A 27,928-nucleotide genomic window follows, 5' to 3' on the forward strand; every position below is an offset into this window, starting at 1 on the left:
GTGCCTAGCATAGAGACTAGTATGTAGTAGATGTTTAGTAAATGATTGATTGATTACCTTATCTATGAAGTCTTTCCCTCTTTTCTTAGTCATTCCCCAATTCTAGGAAGCCATTTGTGTGATCATCTTCTAACCCTCCTTGGATACATATATACAGTATATCTAGAGAGAGCTCTGTCAACTGCATGTAGCCTGCCTCCAAGGTATCTCTTTATTCTTTGGAAGCTTCCCTACACTTGACACCTAGTCAAAGCTCAGTAAATATTTCTTGAGTGATTCGTTAGACTGACTGATCTGATTAAGTGGGCCCAACCCCACTGCTGGGCCAGAATCTTTCTCACATGTTCCCTGGAGACAAAAGACGAGAGATTAATCTTTCTGTCCAACTTCATATAAGGAGCTGTTGCCCTGCTCAAAAACGGCCAGTGCCTTCTCATTATCTGTGAGATCAGAGCCAAACTCTTTGGTTCTGTATAATTTGGCTATATCCTATCCAGACAACCTTCTTCTCTTTCTCTGTAACAACTGTCTCTTCACTGCTTCTGAACACAGTGGCCTGCCTGGAAGATCCTTCCTGTTTTTCTTGTTGTAGCTCAGTCGTTTTTTCAGTTATGTCCGATTCTTCATGACCCCATTTGGGGTTTTCTTTGCAAAGATACCGGAGTGGTTTGCCATTTCCTTCTCCAGCTCATTTTACAGATGAGCAAAATGAAGCAAACAAGGTCAAGTGACTTGCCCAAGGTCACACAGCTAGTAAGTATCTGAGGCCAGATTTGAACTCACAAAGATGAACTTTTCTGACCCTGGCATTCTGCCCACTGCACCACCTCTTTGTGCCCTTGTTCTTTTATTTATTTTTTTGTCTTCTCTTTTTCTCCCTCTATACAAAGTATATCAATCCTTCATGGTCCAGCCCAGGTCCCACTTTTTCCATGGTGTCTTGGAACGCTGAAACATTTCATCTCTGAATTAGAGGGGTAAAGACACGGTTAAAAACAAATGAGACATAGCTCATGCTTGCAAATTGTAATTTATTGATGCAGAGACAAAGGATACAGGGAGAGAGACACACTTATAATTCTAACCACCTAGAGGCTCAACTTCTCATACTTTCAGGATACATTTGCTGCCCACATTTAACTAGGAACCAGCCAGCCCTGCCAAGACTACAGAGTGACCCTGAGGAATCGCCTCCTCTCTGCCCACCCCCCCAACCGCGTGGTACATTCCTTTGTACTTAAGTGCACCAATCCAAGGGAAGAAAATCCTATGTGCCTATAAATCTACCGATCACAAGTAAGCCAGTTAAGGGTATAGCCGGAGGGACTTTTTTTTGGGGGGGAGGGGAGGTGGCAATACTTAGTGAGTTTTGCCTTATGGACTCACTAATAATCACTCTGGATGTTTCTGTGTTAGAAACCATCAGCCCTTGCCAGGAGGCTAGGTATGTCCAGACTGCCTCACTCCTTCAGCCCACCTTGATCTCTTTGTCTGAACTCCTGTGACACTTCTTATCTATTCTGTTCATTTGGCACTTAATATACGTACACTGCCACCCATCCCCAAATGGGAGGTGTTCTTACAGTTCAGTATTAGACAGGTAATGACTCAGACGTTCAATAAATATTGATAAAGTGCCTAATATGTGCCAGAAATTGTGCTAGGAGTTGAGAATGCAAAGATTAAAAATGAAAGCATAACTCCCCTCCAGCTTAAGGAAGATGAATATGTAGATATAGATATAGATACATTCACATATGTGCAAATATATCAAATATATGCAAAATGATACAAGGTCATTATTTTGGGGAAAAGGAATAGGAGTTTAGGGGATCAGGAAGGCTTCATGTAAATGTTGGTATTTGAGCTGAGTTTTAAAGTTATCTAAGGATTCTAATTGGGTAGCTATATAATACAGAGGATAGAGTTTTCCAGGCCTGGAGTCAGGACGACATCTTCCTGAATTTAAATCTGGCCTCAGACACTTACTAGCTGTATGACCTTGGACAAGTCAGTTTACCCTGTTTGCCTTAGTTTCCTCATCTATAAAATGAGCTGGAGAAGGAAATGGCAAACCACTCCAGTATCTTTGCCAAGAAAACCCCAAATGGGGTCATGAAGATTGGACACAATTAAAAAACAACAGCAAAGGATTCTAAGTCAGAGGTGAGGAAGGAATGCATTCCAGTCATGGGGGAACAGTCTGGACAAAGACATGGAGACAAGAGATAGAATGTTATGTGTGAGGAACAAGAAAGCTAGTTTGGCTGCTGTATAGACTATGCGTATATTGCATATTAAGGCTAGAACTGTAGGCTGGAGCCAGGTTGTGAAGGTCTTTGAATGCCAAACAAAGGAGTTTGTATTTGATCCGACAGGTAATGGGGAGTTTATTGAACAGGTAAGTGGCATGGTCAGATCTGAGCTTTAAGTGTATTACTTGACAGCCATGTCAGTATGGATTGGCAAGGATAGGGACGGAGACTTGAGGAAGGGAGACCAATTAGAAGGCTATTGTAGTTGTCCAGGAAACACGTGACAAGGTGATGGGCGTAGGAGTGGACGGAAGGGGATGTATATGAGAGATCTTATGGAGATAAAAACTGATAAATAAGAAATTCAGGGACTTGGTCCTTTACTTTGTTAACCTCACTTCCGCAGGTAGAAATTCTATCAAGATAATGAAAAGGCTACTCTGGTTAGCATTACTACTTGTTTCATATGTGAATGTCTTTTGTCCCTCTCTTCTCAACTAGGGAAGGGATCTGATTTTATACCTACTTCAAATCCTTTGGATAGATGAGATCTTAACTTGAGGTCTCCGTATTTTTTTTTAATAAGTTGGTAACTTTATTTCAGTATAATTGTCTTCCTTTGTAATCTTATGCATTTTATTTTATGCATGTAACAACATCATTCTGAGAAGGGGTCCCTACGCTTTGCTAGATTTCCCAAAGTGTCCATGACACAAAAAAGGTGGAGAATTTTATCTCATTTTATGTTTTTGGAGGCAGTCAGGGTTAAATTACTTGCCCACGGTCACACAGCTAGTAAGCATCTGTGGCTAGATTTGAACTCAGGTCTTCCTGACTCCAGGGCAGGTGCTCTATCCATTGTGCCACCTAGCTGCTCCAGAGAGTCCCTATTTTAGAATCTAGAATGAATGAATGAATGCATCCATAAAGAGAAGAGAAGAGAATACATCCTTAAGAGAAAGCACACAGGATAGGATTTGCCTAGAATCTTAAGTCTTTCCTCATTCATACTTCCAAAATGGATTCTCCTATCTGTCAGTTTTGGACTGAAGATGGTTGTAATTCCTCTGTCTTTTCTGACTTCTTCAGATCCCAACTACATCTCACCTTCTCCATGAAGCCTTTCCTGTTTTGCCCTTAATTCTAGTGCCTTTCTTCTGTTGATTATCTATAGTTTATCTTGTATACTTTGTACCTAGTTGTTTTACGTTGTTTCACTCCCATTAGATGTGAGTTCTGGGACTATTTTGTTTGGTTTTGGCTGTTCTTTGTATTCACAGCACTTACCATAGTGCCTAGTACATAGTAGGTGCTTAATAAATGCTCACTGACTTGAGCTGAACCTGGACCAAGATGCATCCACGGGCCTTTGACCTTCCTGTCTCTAGGCAGCCAAGTTAACCCTGCCTGTGTTTGGGAAGAATTAAGGGTAGAAGATCTGGACCGAGGTATGCACTTATTTCAAGGGCAGAATGAGCCAGGTAATGGACTTTTCCACCGGACCTGCCTTAATGGCTTCTAAAGGAGCAGTACAAATCACTGCTTGTCTCATCTGGTGTAATTAGGTTTTTCCATTGTTGCCCCTGTGCATTGTCTCCATGGATTGTTCCTGGAGCCTTCTGGGTTCCCAGATAAGAAATACCTCCGCCTTGGTTAGCTTTCTGTTTTTCTCCCCATCAGAAGAATCTAGAAAAAACAATTTTTTTTTTCAGTAAAGGCCCAGCCCCTTTTATGGCAAAGTTTCCTCTAGTTCCTGCAAAGTACCTCCCTTAGTTTACATGAATAGCCCTTGGCCTTGGGATTGGGGGTTAATGTAATTGTGATGAAGATTGCTGGTTTCAGGAGGAAAGTTTCCCTCTCCTTGGGCAGATTCAAACTTTAACACTTGATGACTGAAACAGCTGTCTCTCAGCAAAAAGAGAAAAAAATATGGACCTATTAAGTGGGTTTTTTTCCTCTTTTTTTGTTTGTTTTAACCTTGGGATTCGAAAGTCTCTGGCAGCTGAGATGCTTCCTACCATCTGGCAGAGTGCTGGGTTCTGAGCCTACCCAGCTGCCTTCTGGGATTCCACATGGTGCTCTGACTTCTCCATTGCAATTGTTCTGTTCCATTTCTCAGGTCAAAATCCAGAAGAGCATGGGATTTACAATCAGAAGACCTTATTGTGAAACCTGATTTTTCTTCTTTATTCCTGGGTGACCGTGGGGACGGGTCATTTCATCTCTGTAAGCCTCTTGTTTCCCTACCTGTAAAATGGTGGTTGTGGCAGTGAAGAGGATTGAGGTTCTTTATACATCTAAATCCTCTAGGAATTCAGATTAGAAAACAGGGAGCCTTATGGTTAGCACCACTGACTATATGTTATCAAGTCTCAGAGTATATATGTGTGTGTATGTGTATACATATACATATACATGTACGTGTACATGTACATATACATATATATACACATACACATACATATATACATATACATATATACACATACATACATACATACACACATATATACAATTTCTATGTAGATAAAGACCAAGTCTTCATTGCCTTATTTTTCTTTCACAATGCAAACAACTTTTGTCTTTTTATTTCTTTCTCCTTTCTAGTCTTGGGCCTTGTACCTCAATAAAACAAAGTGCCTAGCAAATCTAAGGCTCATTCATGATGGGGCAAAGTGGGGTGCACATGGCCTCTATTGTTGAAATCATAGGATTTTGGACAAGGACTATAGAGGTCAATCCAATTTCTGAATGGTATGGTACAGTGAGAAAAAGAGTCTGAATCATGTGACTTTCAGCAAGTCTTCTCTCTGGGTCTCAGTTTCTTCATCTGTAATCTGAAGGAGTTTGACTGGATAACCTCCCAAGTCTCCTTAAGCATTAAAAATATGGCCTCTCAAGTAGGCTTAAGCATTTTTCTGTACTATGCACGATTTTGGGTTAGCAAGACAGTGGTTCATTGCAGAAAATACTTAAGAAACAGAATAAATGTATAGATAGCTCAGCTCATTGTGGGAATGATGTGGTAGGTTGTGTTTCCAGACATCTTTCCATGAAATCCAGTGATAGTCTGGTCATTAGAACAGTGAGAGGACCTATCTTGGAGTCTTATGTCATAGTTACTTTGGATTATCTTGTACACATCTGTTTATATATGTTTCAGTTCCGCCATTAGAATGGAAGCTCCTCGAGGGCAGGGGCTCTTTTTGCTTTCTCTTTGTTTCCCCAGCACTTAGCACAGAGAGCCAGGCATACTTCATAATCAACATCATCAGTGCTTGTTTGTTGCTGTTTATTGTCTTTGAAACTGAAGCTCATGCATGGAGAAATCTCCCTGGTGCCTTCCTCCTAAAGGAGGAAACTGACATATAGCATGTTGCCTTCAAGTAGCTGGAATCACTAGGAGCTAGAATCCTACCAGTAGGTTTCTCCTGAGGGAGCCATGGTAATGTGGATGGCTGGGTTTATATGGCTGTTTCTCTGATGGGAAAGTGGGACACAGTGACCAGACAGCCTGAATTTTCTAGGACAGTCTTGACTTCAAATACGTTTTTCAAATACATCCCCAGAAAACACCCCAGTGTTCCAGAACGTCTGACATTTTGGCAGACCAACAGTTACTGAATAAATCAAGTCAGGAAGCACTACACTAAAAATATTCTTCACAGATAAAGGCCTGAGACATGCAAAAAAAAAAAGATAGAGGATCATAGGCTAAAGAAAACCATGGTTATTCATTAATTAGTTGTTCTGTCCACAAACATTTGAGACATTAAAAAAAAAAGATAGAGGATTATAGGCTAAAGAAAACCATAGTTATTCATTAATTAATCATTCAATCCACAAGCATTTATTAAGTGCCTGCTCTGTGCCAGGCACTAGGGTACAAAGACAAGAATGAAAGCATATTTATGTTGGTCTATATTATGCATATGTAATGTAATGGAAAGAGCTCTTGGTCAAAGGGCTCTTGGTCAAAGGACCCGAGTTCAAGTCCTGACCCAGATACTTACTAGCCATGTAATTATGGAAATCAAATATGGAAAACCTCTCTCAGGCACCGTTTCCTCAAATGTAAAATGGACGTGCCCCAGTTTTATTGCCTCAATCTTCCTGTTAGGCCCAGCATCCCTAGACTCTACCTCAACACTGGGTAGCCAAAGGATGTCCCCTAAAAGAAGTTGACCTGGAACACATTGCCCAACCAAGGAAGAGGACTAAAGCCACCGACAATGTAAGAGCCAGGCCATTGTGAGAAAAGCACTTTGTGAATCTCAAGGCAATACATAAATGTAGGGTATTGTTCTTATAACTATAAGCTGCTGTGTCAATTAGGGACCAGCTTTGGAGGAAGCCCTGGGTAGAAATCCAGCTTCTAATATGTATTAACTCTGTGACCACTGTGCAGTGCCCCAAGTCAACCCTCGAAGACCCTAAGTTAGAGATGAGTTGCTCTCTGATCAATACGCTGATTCAATGATGATTCCAAAGGACTTATGTTGAAAAATGCTGTCAGCCTCCAAAGAGAGAGAGAGAGAGAGAACTGATGTTCTTGGAGTGAAGATTGAAGCATACTTTTTTTGCTTCTTTTTTTGGGCAGCATGGCTAATGTGGAATTATGTTTTGCATGACTTCATGTATATAATAAATATCATATTTCTTGCCTTCTCAGTGGGTGGGGAAGGTGGGGAAGGGAGAGAGAGAATTTGGAACTGAAAATTTAAAAAAAATTAAGATGAGTAGCTTATCTGTATTGGGTAAAGGGAATTTCCATAATGGGAGTTCACTACTCATGATGAAAATCAAAAGTCCAGAATGAAAAGGAAAAGGGTACAATATGTATGTATTATCTGTCATGTGTCTATATATGTAGCATGTAAGTAACTGGAATAGATGTTACCATGCAGGTGCTGGTTCAGTGGCTGACTCCAACATTTCAAGTTGTAAAGCCAATGAATACTATTTCAGCACTATGCAGTTGTTTGTTTGTTTGTTTGCTTTTTAATATTGGGGGAAGAAAAACCTTTATAAGAACATATATCTGAAAAAAATAGATATCCCAATTTTTGGTCTGAAGAGCATAGTCACCATTAAAATAAGGAACAGGGCATTCAAGAATAATGGTGACCTGTTTCCAGCTTCACCTTTTGTTCATGTTCAGCCCTAGGCAAACTACCTGATTTCTCTGGGCCTCAGTGAACTCATTGGTCAAATGAGAGTGAAGATTCCCACCTTCTCTGTATTCCCATGAAGCGCTTTTTGCAGCTTGAGTCTCACCAAATCTACTGGTACTGGTGGTGATCAGCTTTCACTGGGCAGGTTCTCACCGTGCTTAGAATTCACTTGACCCATAAGTAGGAACCGTCTTTCTAATGGGTAGGACTTTTTCTTTGTTGTTTTCTAGAGCAAATCATGGCGGAAAATCAAAAATATGGTGCACTGGTCTCCTTTCGTCATGTCCTTCAAAAAGAAGTACCCTTGGATCCAGCTGGCAGGGCATGCAGGTAGGAGCAGCTCCTTTGGTCTCTCCCAGTACAGCCTAGGGAGTCCCCTAAATGTTGAGGGGGAGGGTGCCACCCATTACATCCATGTCTACCTTTTTGGGAAGGTGGAAGTTGAAGTTTAGACGGCAGAGCTTGGGCCCCAGAACATCCCCAAGGAGTTTTTGGATATCTAGGGTTAGAAGTAGGTAGAGGCAAGTAGATGGTACAGTATATAAATCAATAGACCTGGAGTCAGGAAGACCCAAGTTCAAATGTGGCCTCAGACTAGCTATGTGATCCTGGGCAAGTCACTTAACCTTTATCATTCTCAGTTTCCTCACCTATAAAATGGAGGAAATAATAGTGAGTATCTCCCAAGGTTGTCAAGAGGACCAGATGAGATTATATGCATAATAAAGTACTTAGCATGGTGGCTGGCCCATAGTAGACACTATATATAAATGTTAGCTATTGTTATGTATAAAGGGGGATGTAATAGCACTAACCACATAGGGTTATCATAAAAATCAAATGAGATTATATACATAATAAAGTGCTTAACATGGTGGCTGGCCCATAGTAGGCCCTTAATAAACTCATGTTCTCTTCCCCTTGTTTCCTAGAGTAAATTCCTTTTAAAAAATGAGAATTTATGGCCTGATATTGGGACATCCACCCCATCTTAAACCCTGTTCTTCCACATACCTTTCAAATAAATGCAGTGTATACTCATTTTAATACTTCTCTTCGTGTCCTTCCCTCACTTCTTGCCCACTGTAAACTGTCATGGAGGCAACCTCTTTGGCTCCGTGGCATGTAACAAACAGAATAATAGTGTGATGCTGGAGCCTTCTGAGGTTCAGGGTTCCCTAATCCTGGGATGAAAGGAAGAGGAAATCCTGAAGATAACCCCTATAGCAACCCTCGCAGCATGTCCCAGATCCCCTGTTCATTTCAGTAATTTTCATGCACTTTCTTTCATGTTTCACCAGGGTCTTCTTTCTCAGATTAGACTGTAGGCTCCTCTAGGACCAGGACTGTACTTTATTTATACCTTTGTATCACCTGCCCTTCCTAGCCCAGTATGTGAGAGGGGCTCCATAAATGTTCCTGGAATGACTGGCGCCACTCAAGTTCTATCTTGATGCCTAATTATGGAGTGGAGGTTACCCAGAATTCTCCAAGGCTGTGCCAGGAGAGCCCACTTTCTAGTGACTACTACTAAGCTGGAAAGGCTTCAAGGGCAGCCTCAATTGTGGAGTCAGCTAAAGGCAGAGAGGTTCATGATAGAAGTTTGGCCCCCAGGTGGTTAATTTATTTGGCCAGAGCAACTCAGGAAGAACAGCGACTAACGTATTAAAACAACAAGCATTTATTAAATGTCTACTGTGTGCCAGGCTTTATGCTAAGTGCTGTACAAATTTTATCTCTTTTGGCCCTCACAAGAACCCTGAGAGGTAGATGCTATTATTACCATCCCACTTTATAGATAAAAACAATAATAATAATAATAATAATAATAATAATAGCAACAACAACAAATATTTACATAGAGCCCTTTGCAAATATTATCTGTTCTGTCCTTACAGCAGCCCTTTGAGAAAGAAGACCCTGATGAAACATTAAAGAAAGTGTATGATAAATGCTGAAATGAACAGGATATCTGGTACATGCTGTGGTGGTTGATATAGGGTTTGTCTCAGGATTTCCTCTTCCTTTCATCCCAGAATTAGGGGACCCTGAACCTCAGAAGGCTCCAGGGTGAGACTGTTATTCTATTTGTTACATGCCACAGAGCTGAAGAGGTTGCCTCCATGACAGTTTACGGTGGCCACAAGAAGTGGGAGAAGGACATAAAGGGAGGAATTAAAATGAGGATACATTGCATTTATTTGAAAGGCTATGTGAGATAAGTGCTGTTATTATCCCCCTTTGACAGATGAAGAAATGAAGTCAAACAGTGACTTGTTCAGGGCCACACAGCTAGCAAGTATCTGAGGTCACATTTGAACTCAGGTCTTCTTGACTCCAGGCTCAGCACTATCTGATGGCCCACCTAGAAGAGTTATGAGCTGCTTGGTTAAGGAAATCTCCCCTACTCATTAAATAACAACATCCTTTAAATGCTGAAGAAGAATAAATATGGAAGGAATATGGAATTAAATGGGCAGATAGCTCTTTTAAAAAAACTATTTTTAACCTTTTATGTGTCATGGATCCGTTGGGCAGTCTGGTGAATCCTATGGACCCCTTCTCAGAATAGTGTTTTTAAATGCGTAAAATGCATTTTTAAATGCATAAAATGAAATACATAAAGAAAATCGAAGGTTAGTGAAATGAAGATGTAATTTTTTTAACCATCCAAATTCATAGTGAAATCTATCCATAAACCAGGTTATGAACTCCTGGACTAGAGTATTATGGGTATGTGTCCCCTTTCCCCTGTTTTCCCTAGTGAGTGAGATAGGAGATCACAGGGATTAGCCCTTAGGGGAGTTACTATCCTCTACTAATGAGACCAGAAGAGGGTCCTGTTATGCCCTAAAGCAGTTGTAGAATATAGTGACTTGTGAGTGGCAGCAGAGAACTCTGTTGAACCTTCTGGCCATATTTTTAGCAACTGTCCAAGCAGCTGTTGAGTTGTTTATGGCTCTGTGGAAAGAAGTGGGGCCATCAGGGTACATGTGAAGAGCACATCTGGGGTTAGTGAGTTGGAGGATTTCACTTGGAAGCCTGGAATGTAAAATTTTGCCAATTCAATTCATTCCATTTTCATCCAACATTTGCTATTTGCAGAGCACTATCCTAGGTACCTCCCTCTCCAAAAAATTAGGTTAAGATACAATCTCTGTCCTCATGGAACTTACAGTTTAGCAGTTACTTGGGGATCAAACTCTTGCTCTGTCTTGCGATGCAGGGAGTTTCAAAGCAGCAGCCAACGGCAGGATCTTGAAGAAACACTGTGAATCAGAGCAACGTTGTCTTGATCGCCTTATGACGGATGTCCTGAAGCCCTTTGTCCCTGCCTACCATGGGGATGTAGTGAAGGATGGGGAGCGGTACAACCAGATGGAGGACTTGCTGGCTGACTTTGACTCTCCCTGTGTGATGGACTGCAAGATGGGAGTCAGGTGAGCCAAATTTATGTGGTTTTGCTTACAATGAGATTAAAGACTAGTTGGGCCTTGGGAGTGATTGGGAGATTGAGGGAGTGTTCTCTAGTTCCTAGACATGTCAGGAGGTGAGAGCATTTTTCTAGGGATGATATCCAAATTCAGGCTCGTTTGAGGTTAGCCTTGGCAATGGAAAGACCTGTTTTGGACTAGAACCCACCAGGTTAGACCATCCTATACATTTTATAGCCCAACTCTGGATGACCTGATGTTGGTCCAGGCTTCACTTTGGATTAAAGTGGGGCCTGCTCCGAGACAGCCATCCCTCAGGTAAACTGGAGGGATGACCCCCAGAGAGTTGTTTGAGGGGAGTTCATGTTGCCAGGTACTTTCTGTTCTATACTTAGCTTCCTTAGGGAACTGTGAAATAGGAGGAAAGCTATTGCATGCGTGGTCTTGGAAGGGGATAGTTTGGGAGAAGGATAATGTAGGCATCAAGCAAGATGATTATTTGCTTATAATGGAATGATAACAAGGAAGCTATAAATACGTCTGGCCCTCAGGTATTTCCATAATGAAGGGGAGGGAAGGTGTGTATAATAAAAATAATTGTTCATTCAAAAAAATTGTGTTTTTATTTAGCTCAAGGACACAATCAGAGATACACAACAGGAATCAGAGAGACACTCATATATGTTAGGCCTGGACCCAACGACCTTCAGCTGATCTGGAAGACGGAAAGGGGTAGATGGTTTTGAGTGATCTTGCATAAGCCATAAACCATGTCATCCTTTGTGGCATTTGGGCACTTAACCCAAACCCTAAACTCCTAACAGATGACTAAGAGTTGATGGTGGGAACCTAACCCGCTGCTGTATTCCTGCTACCCAGAGGTCAACAACATCACCTTGAGAACTCTTGGCAATGCTAAGTAATGGGGGTTGATCAGAGGCGTAGAAGGACAGAAGAAAAAAGTGGCAGAATCTCTAATTGTTAGAGTTGGAATGATGATGATTATAGCTGACATACACTACCTTTGACATACAAAACACCTTTGTATGCATTATCTCATTTGACTGACATAAAAACTCTGTGAGGTAGGTGCTAGCTATTCTTAGCTCCATTTGACAGAGGTGAAATGGAGACTCGAGAGAGGTGAAATGACTTGCCCGTGGTCATATAGCTGGTAAATGTCGGAGGCCAGATTCAAACCCAGGTCCTTCTGACTCCTGATCCACACTCTGTCCACTGCTTCACACTCCCTGCCTAAAAACATGTTTTTGATGAGCTTTAGATGAGCTCATGTATGGCCAAGCACTTTGCAAACTGTGAAGCACTAGACACATGATAAGAATGTTTTAGCATTATTGTAATGACAGAGAGACACACACAGAGACAGAAAGAGAGAGACAGAGACACAGATACACAAAGAAACAGAGACAGAGAGATAGAGAAACAGAGAGAAAGATATAGAGAAAGAGAGACAGAGAGAGAGAGGCAGTGTGGCCTAGTGGTTGCAGAGCTAGTCTTGAAGCCAACATCTGGGTTCAGATCTAGCCTCTGGCACAGACTGTATGTCTTTGGATAAGTTACTTAACCTCTTAGTGCCCTAGACAGCTGTCTCCAAGACTCAAAGTTTCAGAAAAGATTCTGGCCTGCATTGGTTGGGGGAGTTTCCTTACGGAGAGTCCCTTATACTAATGAATCAATCAACATGAATTTATTAAGTGCCCACTCTGTACCACAGGGATACAAGTAATCACAAGACCAGCCCCTATCGCTATTACTGGGTAGAATAGGAGAGAAGGGAATAAAACAGGTGTCTAGAGTGGACAGCGCTAGCAAGTCCTCATGGAAAGCGTGGGCCCTTTCCTTTCTGACCTCTTGCCATCCAGATTTTTTTCCTTCCCCAGATGCCTCCCCTGTGAGCTGCTTGGTTGTGTAACTTAGCAAGTTAGTTTGCCTTGACAATGCCTGATGAGCGCCCATCATTGGGTTAAGGTTGCCCTGTATTACACGTGGCTCTCTTGCCAGCCTCAGTCTGGCTGTGACCCAAATGGGCACAGAGGATTAGATGGGATAGATCAAAGTGTTTAGACTCTTCCCATTGCTGGCTCTGAATGGTTTGGGGAGGTGGGTGGGATGGAGTGGGGTCAGGGCACAGAGAAACACCTGTGTTCTCTTTGAATTGACCTGCTTCAAATTCTTAGGGAAGAAGAGCTAGGGTTTGGGGTGAGGATGTCATGGTTGGCACACCATCTTTAAAGGAAAGGGACAGAATGGAGACTGGCATAAAAAGCTTGACCACTTTCCCTCTTCTCCTTCCTACCCTTTGACTTTCTCATATGAAACATGAGCTTTTACACTGGAGTGTTTTGTGTTTCTTTAGTACTGTCTGGTGAGGGTTGGGGAGAAAAGTTTAACGAGCAGTGGATAAATGAAGGAATGCCAGTAACGAAACCTGCTTATATTTCTTATATCACCTCTTTCCCTTGCTACCCTAAGCCCCTTTGTCTTCTTGAACCACAGGGAGCGAATAAATGTGTTGGGAAATCTAGACCTGATCCCTCCATCAGACAATAATTCCTTACTTTATCTTCGAATTTCATTTCTCCATCTGAAAGACCCCCTGGAGACGCCCAGCTGAGCTCCTCTGGAGCCTGTGGTTGTATCTCCAAGGGGGAAGCAGAGGACCTTTCTTCCAGCCAAAACACTGCAGCAGAACTCGTCCTGCCTGGAGGGGAGGGGCGTTCCAGGTGGCAAACAAATGGAAAATATTCCAACTGGCGCGTACCAGAGCCTTGCCCAAAAAAGCACATCCTTGTTTGGAGAGATCATAGCTGATAATTGCCTGGAAATTGGCTTGCCTGAGTGGTGACCTGCTTTAGCCCAGGCCTGTGGCCTTGAGAACCTTCTAGGTGGGGAAATGTCATTTGTCCCTCTCCTTTAAGTCACTGGAGAGAAGGCAGAGGGGTTCCTGACTCAGGGCTGATGAAGCTGTTGCCTTCACCCCCTCTGCCCAAAACAGCCTCTCACACTGAGGGGCAGTGCAACTAGTAGGAAGGAAGCTTCAAATTCCTTAGCCTGGAGAGTTTCCAGCAAGTCGGGAGGCCGCTTCCAGGCTTAAGGCACCGTCAGGGAAGGGGGAAGGCAAGAAGGAGGGAAACGATAGGTACCTGGCTCCCAGTCTCCCATCCACCCCCAACTCCAGTACTTTCTCATCCTTCTTACACCATAGCATTCTTGTCCTTGTCTTTCCATAAATCTGCCATAAAGGACCCACCAAACATTTGGGAGGCATCCATTATTCTCAGCTTCGAGGCCACTTCTCCATCTGCTAGGCCCATGGTGCCGTGTTGGCTCTCTTTTGCTACCTCAATCAGTCATTCATCAAATACTTGGCATCTCAAGGGTGCCCGGGGTAGCGCCCATCTGTAGTTGCTTATCTATTGTCCCTTGTTACATAACTGGTTTGTCTCCTCTTCCAATCTTACAAGTCTTTGATGTTTTCACAGATACTTCTCAGGCGAGTCATCATTTCTGCAGCCTCTTTTCAACCACCATGTGTCTTTCCATTGTCTTCTGGGTTACTTTTAATTCTGATCCTTCCAAGATTATGATAATCTTAGGACATAGATAAGGAATAAAGAGGGATACTGGTTAGAGAGTATTGGATTGTCTTCAGACCCAGTCCTTTCTTTGGGGGGGACTTCAAGGAAAGCAGTGGGCTCCTTCACTTGAGCTCTTGCTTCTCTCAGCCCCTAGTTGTCTCCCACATTCCCCTCCATTTGATGTGTGACTCTTATTGGTGGTGCTACCATGGTCAATCAGCTTGAAATCCCAGCTCCTGCCTGCAAGCACTTTTTGTATGAGTCTGGAGAAAGTACAAGTAGAGAAGAGCTTTGACCTTAGAATCCAGTTCCTGTTTAAGAAACCACAGAGGAGGTGTTTTGCAGAAGTATAGTTCCTGACCCTCCCGTCCCCTGGAGTCTTCCCTCTTCCAGAAGGTGTCTTTTGAAAGGGAGCCATGTCTCCTTCCCAGTAAGGTGCTTTCTCATTTACATCCAAAGTCCCAGATCATCAGATGAGGGCAGCTAGGTGGCACAGCAGATAAAGCGCCAGGCCTGGAGTCTAGAAGATTCATCTTCCTGAGTTCAAACCCTTCCTCAGACACTTATTAGCTGTGTGACCCTGGGCAAGTCACTTAACCCTGTTTGCCTCAGTTTCCTCATCTGTAAAATAAGCTGGAGAAGGAAATGGCAAACCACTCAGTATCTTTGCTAAGAAAACCCCAAATGGGGTCACAAAGAGTTGGACAAGACTGAAACGACTCAACAGCAGAATAATCAGATGAGTCAAAAATGGCATCAAAACAACTCAGTGCAAAAACATCCTGTCTAGCACACATCACTGGTATCCTTGATTGCAGAAACAGAGCGTGTGTGTGTGTAGGAAAGAACTGGGATAAGAAAGAGAAGAGATGTCTTAGCAGTCTTCTGCACATCTTAGAAGATACAACAGAGACCAGATGTCAAGAACAAGAATTTGTCTTTTTTTAAAGTAGGGTTCAAGTCCCCCCTTTTCCTTTCATTTGAGTTGTGACACTAGTTGGTATAATGATATAGCCTGACTTGGGTGAAATACAACTTAGACTGGACAGACACACAACTCTGAGTGTAAGTATATTAGACAGATTGAATGGGTAAGAAAGGGAAGAAATGTCTCATCAGTCTTCAGCATGTCTTAGAAGATACAACAGGGATGAAAATGTCAGGTACAAGCCTTTTTCTTTTCTTAAAGAAGGATTCAGGATTTTTTTGGGGGGGTCCCCTTTCTTTTCATTTGAGTTGTGATACCAGTTGGTGCAGTTGTATAGCTTCACTTAAACCCAGCTTAGACTGGGTGTTCAGCATCCTAAAAAAGAACCCTGAGAAAGAATGGTCAGTCCAGAGAAGGATGGGTAGAGAGATGGGATGGGCAGGAAGGACAGAAAACGAAGCTGCATGAGATAGAGAGAGGAAGAGAGAATTTAGGAGGGGGAGGCAGACCCAGGAGAAGGAAGAGGGTAGGCCTCTAGCTTGAAATAGGCTGCCTGTGTGGGCAGCTCCCACCTACGCAGAGTGGCCAGAGGAAGGCAACTTCCCTGTAATGTCACTGACATTGTTAATTTCTGTTTTGTCATATGCTCTTTTGGGTAATTTTGGAAGCAGGCTGGGGGAGTTTAAAGAGAGAGAGAGAGAGTCCAGCAGGCAGAATATAGGCAGAAGGTTGTGCTCATGGGTCTGTATCCCAGGGCAGTCAGTAGGGAAAGGATACCTCCTTGGATGGAAGCTCTGGGACCTTAACTCTAGTGACCCTGGGCTTTATTGGGACAAATGAGAACCAAAGCCAGGTTACTTGCGTCCCAAGAATATCACCAAACCAACTGGGATTGTTTAGGAGAATGGGAAAGAGACTGAGCCCATTTGTGAGACACTTAATTGAATAATTTAGATTTTTGCCCTTTCTAGACTCTTCGCAAACTGGCTGTTATCTAGCTCATCCCTCCAGCTCTATTATATTGTACTCCCCTTCATGCACATTAGGGTCCTTCCAAACTAACTACCCATCTTCTTATTGTTCTAAATCTGTGGCATTCGGGAGCCTTCCATCCTGGAGATGCATTCTAAGATCACGGACTGGAATACCTTCCCTCCTTACCTTCTCTAAGCTCAAGTGACCCCATCTGCTTGAAACCTTTCCTGACCTTTCAGCTACTCCTACCTTCCCCTCAAATTATATGGTATCTGTATTGTATATACCTGTACGTATACATATATACCTCTATCTGTCTGTCTATCTATCTATCTATCTATCTATCTATCTATCTATCTATCTATCTATCTGTTTTCTCTTCTGCTAGATCATAAGCTGCTTGGGGGCAGGGACTACTTCCCCTTTTTATCTTTCTTATTTGCAGAACCTAGTAAAGGTGCTTTGCACATAGCAGATGCTTGATAAATACTTGTTGATGATTGTTATGGGGGTACAAATTCCAAAGCTGTCCCACCCTTTTTTTCTGGCCCTACAATGAAGTCTAAACTACCACCTGCTGGTTCTGGATAGAAGGTGGGGAGATGTGGGCTGACTTATGACAAAATTAGAATTAATCACTGAAGCAACCGAGGCACTCATAGGATGGTTTCTTGATATGGAATCAGAAAGAACATATGTTCTGCCTCCTCTTCCTTAGCTGGGGGCTCTAATCAGGCTGCAGCCTTCCCCTCCCCAGCAGGCTGGGGCCTCCCGCTTTTTATTGTGCTGAGTAGGCTTGGTTTTAGACCACAGCCTCTTTCTTTCTCTTCTCAGTAGGCTACCATTATGTTCGATTTCATTCAGACATTTGTTAGATACCTGCTGGATGTAAAGTAATGCGCTAGGCTCTGGGATATAAAGAAGAAAAAGGCTGCAGCTGTTACATTCTTTCCAGAGAGACCTTTAAGTACAGGATTCTAGCCCTGGGGTATTCTACATCTTTCCTCAGTGGTGTGTAGGGTGAAGCTTCCCAATCTGGATGTTATTTCCTTTTCCCCTCCCTCCCTCCCTCCTCTCCTCCCAGATTCTAAGGTTAAAGCTCTTCTCTACTTGTACTTTCTCCAGATTCATACCAGAAAGAGTGGAAAGAGTGCTGGCTTTGAGGTCAGAGGAATTAGATTTGAATCCTGGATCTGCCACTAAGCTCAGTAATACTTGGGGTATATCATTCTTCCTTTGGACCTCAGTTTCATCATCTGTTAAATGGAGGGATTAGACTAGATTAAAGGTTCTTAACCGGAGGTCCATGGACCAGACTGTGGATAGATTTCATGATGTCAGATGAAAAGAAAATTATATTTTTATTTCAGTAGAATTGGTTTCCTTTTTAATCCTGTGTATTTTATTTTATACATTTAAAAACATTATTCTGAGAAGGGGTCTGTGGGCTTTCCCAGACTGCCAGAGGGGATCTGTGACACATAAAAGATTAAGGACGCCCGGACTAGGTGGTATCTAATGTATCTAAATCTGTGATCCTCTGGCCTGTTCAGAAGATGGCTTTTACAGAGACATATGTGTAACACAGGCTCTGGAGCCCTCATCCTACTATTAACTGACGAGATGACTTCAACCAAGTCCCTACATTTTTTGTGCTAACTGTCCAGTGAAATGGGAATGCTGGGAAATCCCATTCTCTTGTCTCCCCCCTTACTTTCCCACCCTTGTTGCTATTCTTATTGATTAAGTTAAGTGTGTTCAACTAGCTGGGGCTCAATAGGAGTGGGACATGTATTCCAAAATGGCAACATGCTGATGCCACAGAGAGCCTTGATGTACCTTTGTACCCCGTGTAGGACCTACCTGGAGGAGGAGCTCACCAAAGCTAGGAAGAAGCCCAGCCTTCGGAAAGACATGTACCAGAAGATGATTGAAGTGGACCCTGACGCCCCAACGGAAGAAGAAAACAATCAAAGGGCAGTGACCAAGCCCCGGTACATGCAGTGGAGAGAAACCATTAGCTCCACAGCCACCCTTGGATTCAGGATTGAGGGCATTAAGGTAAAGAGGGAAGTGAGGGATGGGGAGGTGGTGCCACTCAGAACAGGGCTGTGGCAACCCTGCCGTTCACACGCTGGGAGCCACGTGGAACTCAATCTTTACCAATCCACCCTTTAGAGCCTTTCCAAAGAGTAAATCATGGAATTCCCCCAGGTTTTTGGTTATTGCTGAGTTGTGTCTGACTCTTTGTGACCCCATTTGAGGTTTTCTTGGTAAAGATACTGGAGTGGTTTGCTGTTTCCTTTTCTAGCTCATTTTACAGATGAGGAAACTGAGGCGAACAGGGTTAAATGATTTGCCCAGGATCACACAGCTAGTAAGTGTCTGAGTTCAGATTTGAACTCAGGTCTTCCTGACTCTTGGCCAGACAGTCTATCCACTGTGCCACCTAGCTGCCCCTAGGCAGCTATTCCTCTAGGACACAGGGCTATTTCCTTTCCCCCACGTATAGGACTGAGATGTTGTAGTTACATGCAAACATAGTGCTTACAGGAGCCAAACTCGGCCCACTTCTAAGAGAAGGACATTCAGTCATTAAGATTTAAGGTCAAGAAAATCAGACATCCAAGCCTCTAGATGACCTGGGCGTAAAATCATAGATTTAGAGCAAGAAGGCCATCAAATCCAACCCCTCCTTATTATAGCTGAGCAAACCAGGATATAGAGAGGTTAAGCAACTTACTCAAGATCACACAGCTGATATTAGAGGTTAGATTTGAACTAAGATCCTCCTGATTTCAAGTATAACACTCTAATCTACTACTCCATATTGCCTCATCATGGTGTTAGGTCCTAGATCACCTAAGCCTTTCTATGAGACCAAAATCTTGGTATAAAGATTAGCGGAGAAAACAGATTTCACCCCCTTAAGGGAAGGAACTTTCTAGTTTGTCTTCCTACAGTCAGAATGGGATAGTCAGGAATCAGCTGTGGCCTTGCCAGTAGGCCAGCTCCACAGAGGCCTGGTCTGCTAACTCCCAGAAACTGCAGGCATTGCGAGAGAAGGATGGTTGGGAGGGGGCAGTCAGGGATGGCCATTTTCGTTTCTTTCTCTGGGCATCCAGGAAGGCAGGGATTGTTTACTCAGCTTCGAGAAAGCGATCAACACATTGCCACCCAGGGCAGAACCAATTCCCTCTCAAGAAATAGCCTGCTTAGTCAGAGAGTAGCCATGGTCTCCCATTAAAAAGCAAATAAATAACCTAGGGTCCACATACATTGATTAAGTTCTGTGCAAGGCAGCCTGTCATAATGGTTAGAACATCAGCCTTGAGACTGGGAAGACTTGGGTTTGAGTTGCCCATCTGACACACATTGATTGCGTGACCCTGGGCAAGTCACTTAGAGTTGCTCCAGGTAGCTGTCCAAAACCCTAAGTGATAGAGAAGGTACTGATCTCTGTTGGTAGAAGGACTTTCCTTCTCTGGGAGGTCTTTAGACCAATGAAATTACAGGTTCAGTCCCCATAATAATAGCTAGCATTTACATAGTGTATAACATACTTTTTTGCAAAAGCAAAAAAAAAATTTACGAAGCTTTTTACAGAAAGTACCTCATAGGAGCTTCATAACTACCCTGGGAAGTAGGTGCTGTTATTACTCCCATTTTACAGATGAGGAAACTGAGACAGACAGTGCTTAAATGACTCGTCCCAGGTCACGCAGCTTATAAGTGTCTGAAGCAGGATAATCATAATGATGGTGATGATGATGATGATGATAGCAGCTAACATTTCTGTGGCTCTTACCGTTTGCCAGATACTGTGCTAAGCGCTTTACAACTACACTGGGAAGTAGGTGCTGTTGTTATCCCCATCTTACAGGTGAGGAAACTGAGGCAGAGAGAGCTTAAGCAGCTTGTCCAGGGTCACATAACTTGTATGTGTTTGAAACAGGATAATAAAATAATAATAATGTCTATATAGTACTTAATATGTGCCAGACACTGTGCTAAGTGCTTTATAATTATTACCTCATTTGACCCTCACATCTACCCTGGAAACTTGGTACTATTATTATCATCCCCATTTTATAGATGAAGAAACTGAATCAGAACTGAAGTGACTTGTCCAGGGTCACACAATTAGTAAGTGTCTAAAGCAGAACAACAACAACAACAACAATAGTAATGATAATACTATCCACTGTGCAGCCTAAAAAATATAGAGCTTTAAGGTTTGCCAGGCATTTTACAAATATTACTTCATTTGATCCTCACATGACCCTGTGAGGTAGGTGCTATTATTATCCCCATTTTACAGATGGAGAAACTAGGGCAGGGAGATTAAGCCACTTGCCCTGGGTCACAAAGCCGTGTCAGGCTAGATTCGAACTCTGTTCTTCCTGACTTCAAGACCAGTGATCTATCCATTGCACCACCTATCTGCCTCTTTCTAGCTTATCCTCGGCACAGCAAAGATAAGTTTGATGTAAGCTCTGCAACTCATCAATGGTGGTAGAGTGGGGATATAAGGCCAGAAATAATGTGATGTGAGGGAGAGGGAGAAAAATGCAGAAAAATCCAGGCAGAGTGCTGTGAGAAACTCAGGAGGGGAGAGGTGTCTTGGAAGTTCAGAGAAGGTTTCTTGAAGTAGGGTTGGTGGACAGTGGGAGCAGAGATAGAGAAGGAGGAGGAAGAGGAAGAAGGTGTTTGGGAGAGAGGGTGGTCAAGAGGCCTCTCTGTTAGAAGCACAGTTGTCCAGTGTAACTAATGAGGTCTCAAAAGGGTTAAATCAGGGTTTGGTTAGCTGGTGGCCTGTCAAATCCCCATTCAATACAACACCCTCAATTCCTCTCCATTTTCCTCTTTGGTTCGGACAAAGGTCTCTTCTCTGGCTTCATCCAGAGTGAGCGGTCAGAAGAGGCATGCTGCTTCTGTGGAATCATGCCCACCCTTGTCTTTGTTCATGCAAATGTTCCCAGCTGACATTTCAGATACACCTGCCACACACCAAGCCAGGTTGGCGTATCTCTCCAAATGAGGTCAATGGAGAGCAGGTTGGTGCCAGATGTACAGATGGTATCCTTGAGGTCATCTTGTCTGACCTCCTGCCTCAGATGAGCACTGCCCCTAATCCCTCTGCCCTCTTTTCAGAGACATCGAGAAGAAGGGAGTGCATCCCCCCTCAGTGTCCCATTCTGTTCTCGCCTGTTTTTCCCTACACAGCCTCATTCAAGGTTTTGATGTTGAGTTCAAGGTTTTAGTTGATGCAGGATTCGTGATGAATTTATAAATAAGAAGGTGCCAGAGAGTTGTATTACACTGCCCGTGGTTTTTCAGCTACGGTATCTAATTTTCAGGCAGCATCTAAACCTGCACCCTAATGTATGTAGGTGATAGCCCAGAGACCAGCTTTGTTGTGGTCCCCCAGTCACTGCCTATGAAACACAGTGGCTTTCTGAGAGCCTTGATAAATAATATTACCTTTCTTCTCTAGCAGCTATTTAGCTTCCTTAAACCAATCTATTTTTTTTCTTTTAAGCCTTTGGACAGGATGAGAATTATATTTTTATCCCACTCCCTGCCTCCTTTTTTCATCTTCCTTTCTTTCCTTTTGTGCTTTCCAAACAAATCACTCTCTTCCTTTACCTTCCTCTTGGACAGGATGTTCTTCCGGTCCCTGTCCATTGTCCTGTTGTGGGAACAGATACAATCCTCCTCCATGCCAGAATTACACCGATTTAGAGAGAAACAAACTGTTTATCTTAGGGCTCCCTCTCTATCCATGGAGGCAGCTACGTGGCTCAGTGGATAGAGCGCTGGGCCTAGAGTCAGAAAGGCCTGAGCTCAAATCTGGCCACAGACACTTACTAGCTGCATGACCAGAAAGTCACTTTAACTTCTGTTTGCCTTAATCCACTGGAGAAAGAAATGGCAAACCACTCCAGTATCTTTGCCAAGAAAACCCTATTTGTGATGTGGTCCATGGGGTCATGAAGAGTCAGACATGACTGAATGACTGGACAGTTCCTCCACTCTACTGTCCAGGAAGCACACTCCACAGATGAGCCTTGATGTAATTTGGTCACTCTGTATTTGTGTCACCAATTCTCTATTCCTCGTTTGGCCCGGACCTTGTTCTTCCAATGCCTGTCTCCCTCTTCCAGAAGTGACCTGGCTAAGAGCAGATGGTCTGCAGTAACATATTAGGTGGTGAGGAGAGCTAAGACGTGTAGCTGCTTGTGAAGCTGCCCTTATTAACCCTTCACATGTAAAGAGTAAAAGTCCAATCAGGTCTCCTTTGTGAGAGATTAGAATGAGAGCATGAGACTCAAACAGATCCTCTTGGCTTGGTTATTTGGTGAGGAATTGAGTTGGTTAGGGAAATGATATTGCAGCTTTGTTTTTTAGGAGAACCAGAAAGGAAAGATCTTAGTTTCCTGAAGAAAGCCAAGTTTAACTTTATTCTGTCTCTGTGTAAGAGTCAGAGGAAGGCTGAACACTTTGCCTCCTACCCAGGGAGAGAGAGTGAGTGTCCTCTGGATTTTCCATGGCACCAGATTAAGGCATTTATTCCCTTACAGCAGGCACCCCAGTCTATCCAGGAGCCATTTTTCCTATCAAGGCCCCAGCACGAAGGCAGAAGCCATTTGCTGTCATATGTGCCAGTGACTTCATCCCTTAATGGGGAGGGGGTGTTGCTCTCCTTTTCAGAAAGAAGATGGCTCTGTGAACCGAGATTTCAAGAAGACCAAAACAAAGGAGCAAGTTACTGAAGCTTTCAGAGAATTCACCAAGGGAAATCGTAACATCCTGGTGAGTAGCATGCCTCTTGAGCCTTCATCAGACGAATAGAATCTGGAGAAGAGTGTTTCTCTTCCTGTAAACTCCTTGAGGGCAAGAACTGTATCAGTTATTTTTCTTTGTAGCCTCAGTGCCTAACAGAGTGCCTGGAACATTGGTAGGAGTCTGTTCAGCATAGGGTCTCTACATTCACGTCTGGAAAATGAAATAAGATTCCTACTAAGTAGGCAAATACTATTGTACTTGTATAATTGATCACCCTTATTTTGCTTTTCTCCCTGAAGTCCATTGAAGTTCTTATTATATTAGAACATAGCTTTTAGCACTAGGAGGGCCTTTGACATCATCTAGCCTAACCCTTTTTGTATTGCAAATGAGGAAACTGAGGCCCTGGAAAGTGAGGCAAACTGGGAGGAGTTCATGGCCTAGTAGATTCAGAACACTTCATTCCAAAGCTGAGTTAGGTGGTACGGCGTGTCGTGCACCAAGCCTGGAGTCAGGATGATCCGAGTTCAAATTTGGCCACAGGCACTTACTAGCTGTGTGACCCTGGCAAGTCACTTAACCTTGTTTGCCTCAGTTCCTCATCTGTGAAAGGAAACTGGAAAAGGAAAAGCCAAACTCTCTAGTATCTTTGCCAAGAAAACCCCATGGACATTGGGCCATGGCCTCATGGCACACTGAACAATATATAAGAGTATGTATATGTGTATGTATGTATGCATGTATGCATGTATACACACATATGTTGCTCAGAAAAATTTTTAAGTGCCATATAACTGTCACCTTTTATATATAAACACGTGTATATACAGATAATATATGTGCATATATTAATATGTCTTATCATATGAGTATGCATGCACATATTATGTATGTATACATACGTATTTCTCAGAAAAACTTTGAAGTGCCATATTTGACACATACATGTCGTATATACATGATCATTTTATGTGTATATATGTGTGTATGTACAAGCTAATTTGATCCACCCAACAGTCTTGTGAATTGGGTGCTGTTATTATGCCCATTTTACAGATGAGGAAATTTGCCGCTGATCAATGATCTAGTAAGGATCTGAGGCAACTACACTCAAGAAGACCTGGGTTTGGAACCTGCCTCGGCCCCTCACTGGGTGTGGTAGACCTGGGCAAGTCACTTAACTTCTCTTAGCCTCAGTCTATAAAATGGGAGTAATAATAATGCCTACCTCACAGAACTGTTGTGAGGATCCAATGAAATGGTGTATGTAAAGTGCTTTAAAGCTCTTAAAAGTGTCATATAAATGTCGGCTGTTATTACTATTCCTGACTCAAGTCTAGCACTCTGTGCACCGGAATGCCTTGTGTTTTCTGCAGTCAAAGAATCTGGATTCAAATTTAATTACCACTTGCATTACCTTGAACAAGACCCTCAACATCTGTTTCCTCACCTGTAAGACCAAGGGGTTGGACCACTGGCCTCCAAGGTGCTTTCGGCTTTTATTCCATGAGCCAGTGAAGTCCTTCCACTGATGTCTAGTGGGGATCTCCTTGTCCTCTCCTTTGCCCCCAAGGCCTTGTTTACCCTAAGCCCTTGGCAAACTATGGCACTGCCAGCTGTTACCAGGGCAGGCAACAGAAGTTGATTTAACTCTTGACTGACCTGCATCGTCACAGAGTCCTTTTCTGACAACCCTTGGGTCGTCCAGGGAGAAACAGTTCTGCTCTTTAGCAATGCCAGCTCAGAGAGCCGGGTGCATTGGCCCCCAACAGTGACTCAATGGGGTTTATTCTTGGTTCTGTAAACTCCCCAGAGCCTCCGGCCCAGGTGCCCTGCCAAGTTGCGTCACTGTGTACAGATGGGCATCAAGTAACTTTGCCCAAGTGTGTGACAACATCCCACAATGCACCTGTTGTCCCAAGTACAATATTCTAACAATCTTGGCCGATGTTCTGCTGGGGGACTGGGGTGGGGGTGGGGGAGCAAGGTAGTGTCTAGGGATGATGCAGGGTCGTCAGGAGCCTGTCCTGCCTCACCCCTGGTTCCGAGCAGCCAAATGCTGGTGGCGGGGGTGCGGATCGTGATATTCTTCATGCCTGTCATCCCTGATCCTTGCCTGCCCCTTTGAAAATCAGGAACACTGAGCTTTGTCTTTAGGAACACACCATAGCAATGAGGTTTTAAAGATTTAACTAGATGGAACCTGCGGACATTCCAGAGTGAACACCACCTGTACCATCATGAATTAATAGGCAGTGGAAAGTAAAGTATGGCATACGTAGTGAGAGCAGCACTAGCTTCCTCCTGTTCCCAGCCAATGACTCGGTGGGGGGAAAGTGGAGGAAAAGCCCTTCACTGGGAAGTCCCAAAGGCCCCCCAATTTCTAACAACTCTGAATCTCAGATTCCCCACCTATAACATGAGCTGTGTTAGACTAGACTAGACTAGGTGTTAAACCTTTTTAGGAGCTACAGCCTGGACCCCTGTGGCAGTCTAGTGAATTATTAATTCTTCAAATTAATGTTTTTAAATGCATAAGATAAAGGAAACCAGCTGTATTAGAGTGAAGAGATAGTTTTTGTTTTCCCCATCCAGTTCATGGATCCCCTGAAATCCACCTAAAGAGGACCCCTTTCTAGGTTAAGAACCCCTGGACTTAAATGAGAGTCCTCTTTCTACTCTGAAATGATGATTCTAATGAATTTCATGGTTCTTGAAACTCCCTGGGCTCAGCTAACAATTTGTGTGTCTTTCTGTTTCCAGATTTGTTACCGGGACCGACTGAAGGATATCCGTGCCACCTTGGAAATCTCGCCATTTTTCAGGTGCCATGAGGTAAGTAGACTGCCCTTTCAGTCTTTTGTGAGAAAAGGTAAACCACCAGTACTTCTTAAGTAAATGAATTCACTTGTTTTCTTATGAGCTGGCTTGGGGTTTTTTGTTTTGTTTTGTTTTGTTTTTTTAAAGGATGACTATAGCTATAACAGAACCATCAAATACTGGGATCATCTTGCCATATTCAGGCCAGGGACCATGTGATGCCAAGCCTTCAGGCCCTGGGTTTAAGAAATTAAGTCATTCCCCCCCCCCTTTTCCTGTGCCCCTCCCAATTCCTAGCTTTCTATGTTTGTTACCAATGTGTGCATAAAGCATTGATTTCACATAACCTAGGCTCCTTTCCTTCGGGGCTTAGGTTAAGATATTTCCTGAACTGTTTGGATCACAAGGGATTTCCCAGGATTGTTAGATAAGGCCCTAGAGAGCTTATAGAAAGGTAAGGGGGCAACTAGGTGGCACAGTGGATAGAGCACCGGCCCTGGAGTTAGGAGGATCTGAGTTCAAATCCAGCCTCAGACACTTACTAACTGTGTGACCCTGAGCAAGTCACAACCCCAGTTTCCTTTTTTGAAAAGAAAGAAAGGTAGCTCCCTCTAGGAACCCCCACCAGAGCAGACATGTTCTCACAAAGAGGCTTTCCAGCCCTCTTAAAAACTAGAGGCCAGAATGACTAGAGTTAGCTTGAAAAGCCCCCATGATGGCAAGGAGCCCAGAAAAACTAAAGAAGAGACACTTATCTGAGGAAAGAGGCAAGCCCCAGGGAGTGATGTCCAAGGCATCAGGGACCCTGGGTGTTCCCTCCTTCTCCCCACAAGCTCACCCTGAGGAATGTAGACAGCCCAGCCTGCTTCAGAGAGCAAGGACTTTGCAGCTTATGTTAGCTTGACTGGGTGGGAGTGGTAGGTCTGGGCTGCAGAATTGTAGAAGACACTGAATCCTGCCTGCTTTGTCCTGAAGCCCTGAAATTTTGAATCTCTGACCTCATCTCTGTTCCTCTTTAGCCACATTACTGCCCCTTCCTGTGGGCTCTGAATTTGGCTTGAGGAGCTAGGGATGGGGTAGTGTGTTACAATGGAAAATGCATTAGACTGTGGATGAGAAGACCTGGGTTCAAATCCTGACTCTGCTACTTGTTACCTATGGCAGGTTACCGCATCTGCCTGGGCCTCGGTTTCCTTGCCTGTGTCTTTTGCCCTTTTTTTTGTAACACAGTGCCCTGGCACACAGTAGGCACTTAATAAATGTTGATTGATTGTAGGGAGTATTTCTGATTCACTCTTCCAGAGCCAAGAAGCTCTCTCTTCCCTTACGGCATCTCCCCTCAAGTATCCTGGGTATATCTCTTCTCTTATACCCTCAGGCTGACACAGCAATTGAGTCATCCGGTGAGGAGAGCCTTCTGCAAAAGCTTCAGGCTTGAACCTAGATTACCTTGGTAATATGAGACTGATATGGGCTAAGTTCCTTCCAACCCTGGATCTCTGAGCCTCTGAATCGCCATCAGACCTGCTCTTTCTCCCTCACCACGGGGTTGGAGTTGTGTAATGAAGAACTTCAGTTTCAGCTGGCCAGCGGTCAAGCCAGACCCATAGAATGCCCCACTTTGGGTCCCTTCTTCACTGAGGCCATTCAGACTCTCCCAGATCATCACCACCTCCAGAAGGGCTCAGCAGGCAGGAATGTTTTTGTGTTACAGGCAGCCTTTTTTTTTCCACTATCACCCACAGCCAGAGCGTCTGATAAGATGCTGAAAGGTCACCATTCATTCTGCCTGGCTGAAGCTCTCTCTGTCCCTTGCCTTTCCAGATCACACCTCCTAGAAAACAGACATTTGTTCCATGCTCCCCTTCCCCTCAAAAAAGGACCACAGGGCAATGCTGGCTGCTCTGCTTTACTCACTGTCTGGCTGCCCTTTCTCCCACCTCATTCCTCAACT

General features: G+C 43.5%; 1 protein-coding gene across 2 annotated transcripts in view; it reads left to right on the top strand.

The window, feature by feature from the left end:
• ITPKB (inositol-trisphosphate 3-kinase B) overlaps positions 1–27,928 on the top strand; it is a 163,511-nt gene that overhangs the window by 126,461 nt on the left and 9,122 nt on the right. The window contains exons 3-7 of one of the 2 annotated variants that reach the window (XM_020982136.2): positions 7,660–7,759; positions 10,656–10,869; positions 18,222–18,426; positions 23,080–23,181; positions 25,918–25,989. In XM_020982136.2, the coding sequence (XP_020837795.1) occupies positions 7,660–7,759; positions 10,656–10,869; positions 18,222–18,426; positions 23,080–23,181; positions 25,918–25,989 (693 nt within the window). Of the gene's footprint in view, positions 1–7,659; positions 7,760–10,655; positions 10,870–11,493; positions 11,596–18,221; positions 18,427–23,079; positions 23,182–25,917; positions 25,990–27,928 lie in introns of those variants that run through there. The other variant, XM_078156281.1, reaches the window with a different exon arrangement.

The sequence above is a fragment of the Phascolarctos cinereus genome, unplaced genomic scaffold, assembly GCF_003287225.1.
Source record: "Phascolarctos cinereus isolate Bilbo 61053 unplaced genomic scaffold, phaCin_HiC Scaffold_5;HRSCAF=322, whole genome shotgun sequence".
NCBI classification, from domain to species: Eukaryota; Metazoa; Chordata; class Mammalia; order Diprotodontia; family Phascolarctidae; genus Phascolarctos; species Phascolarctos cinereus.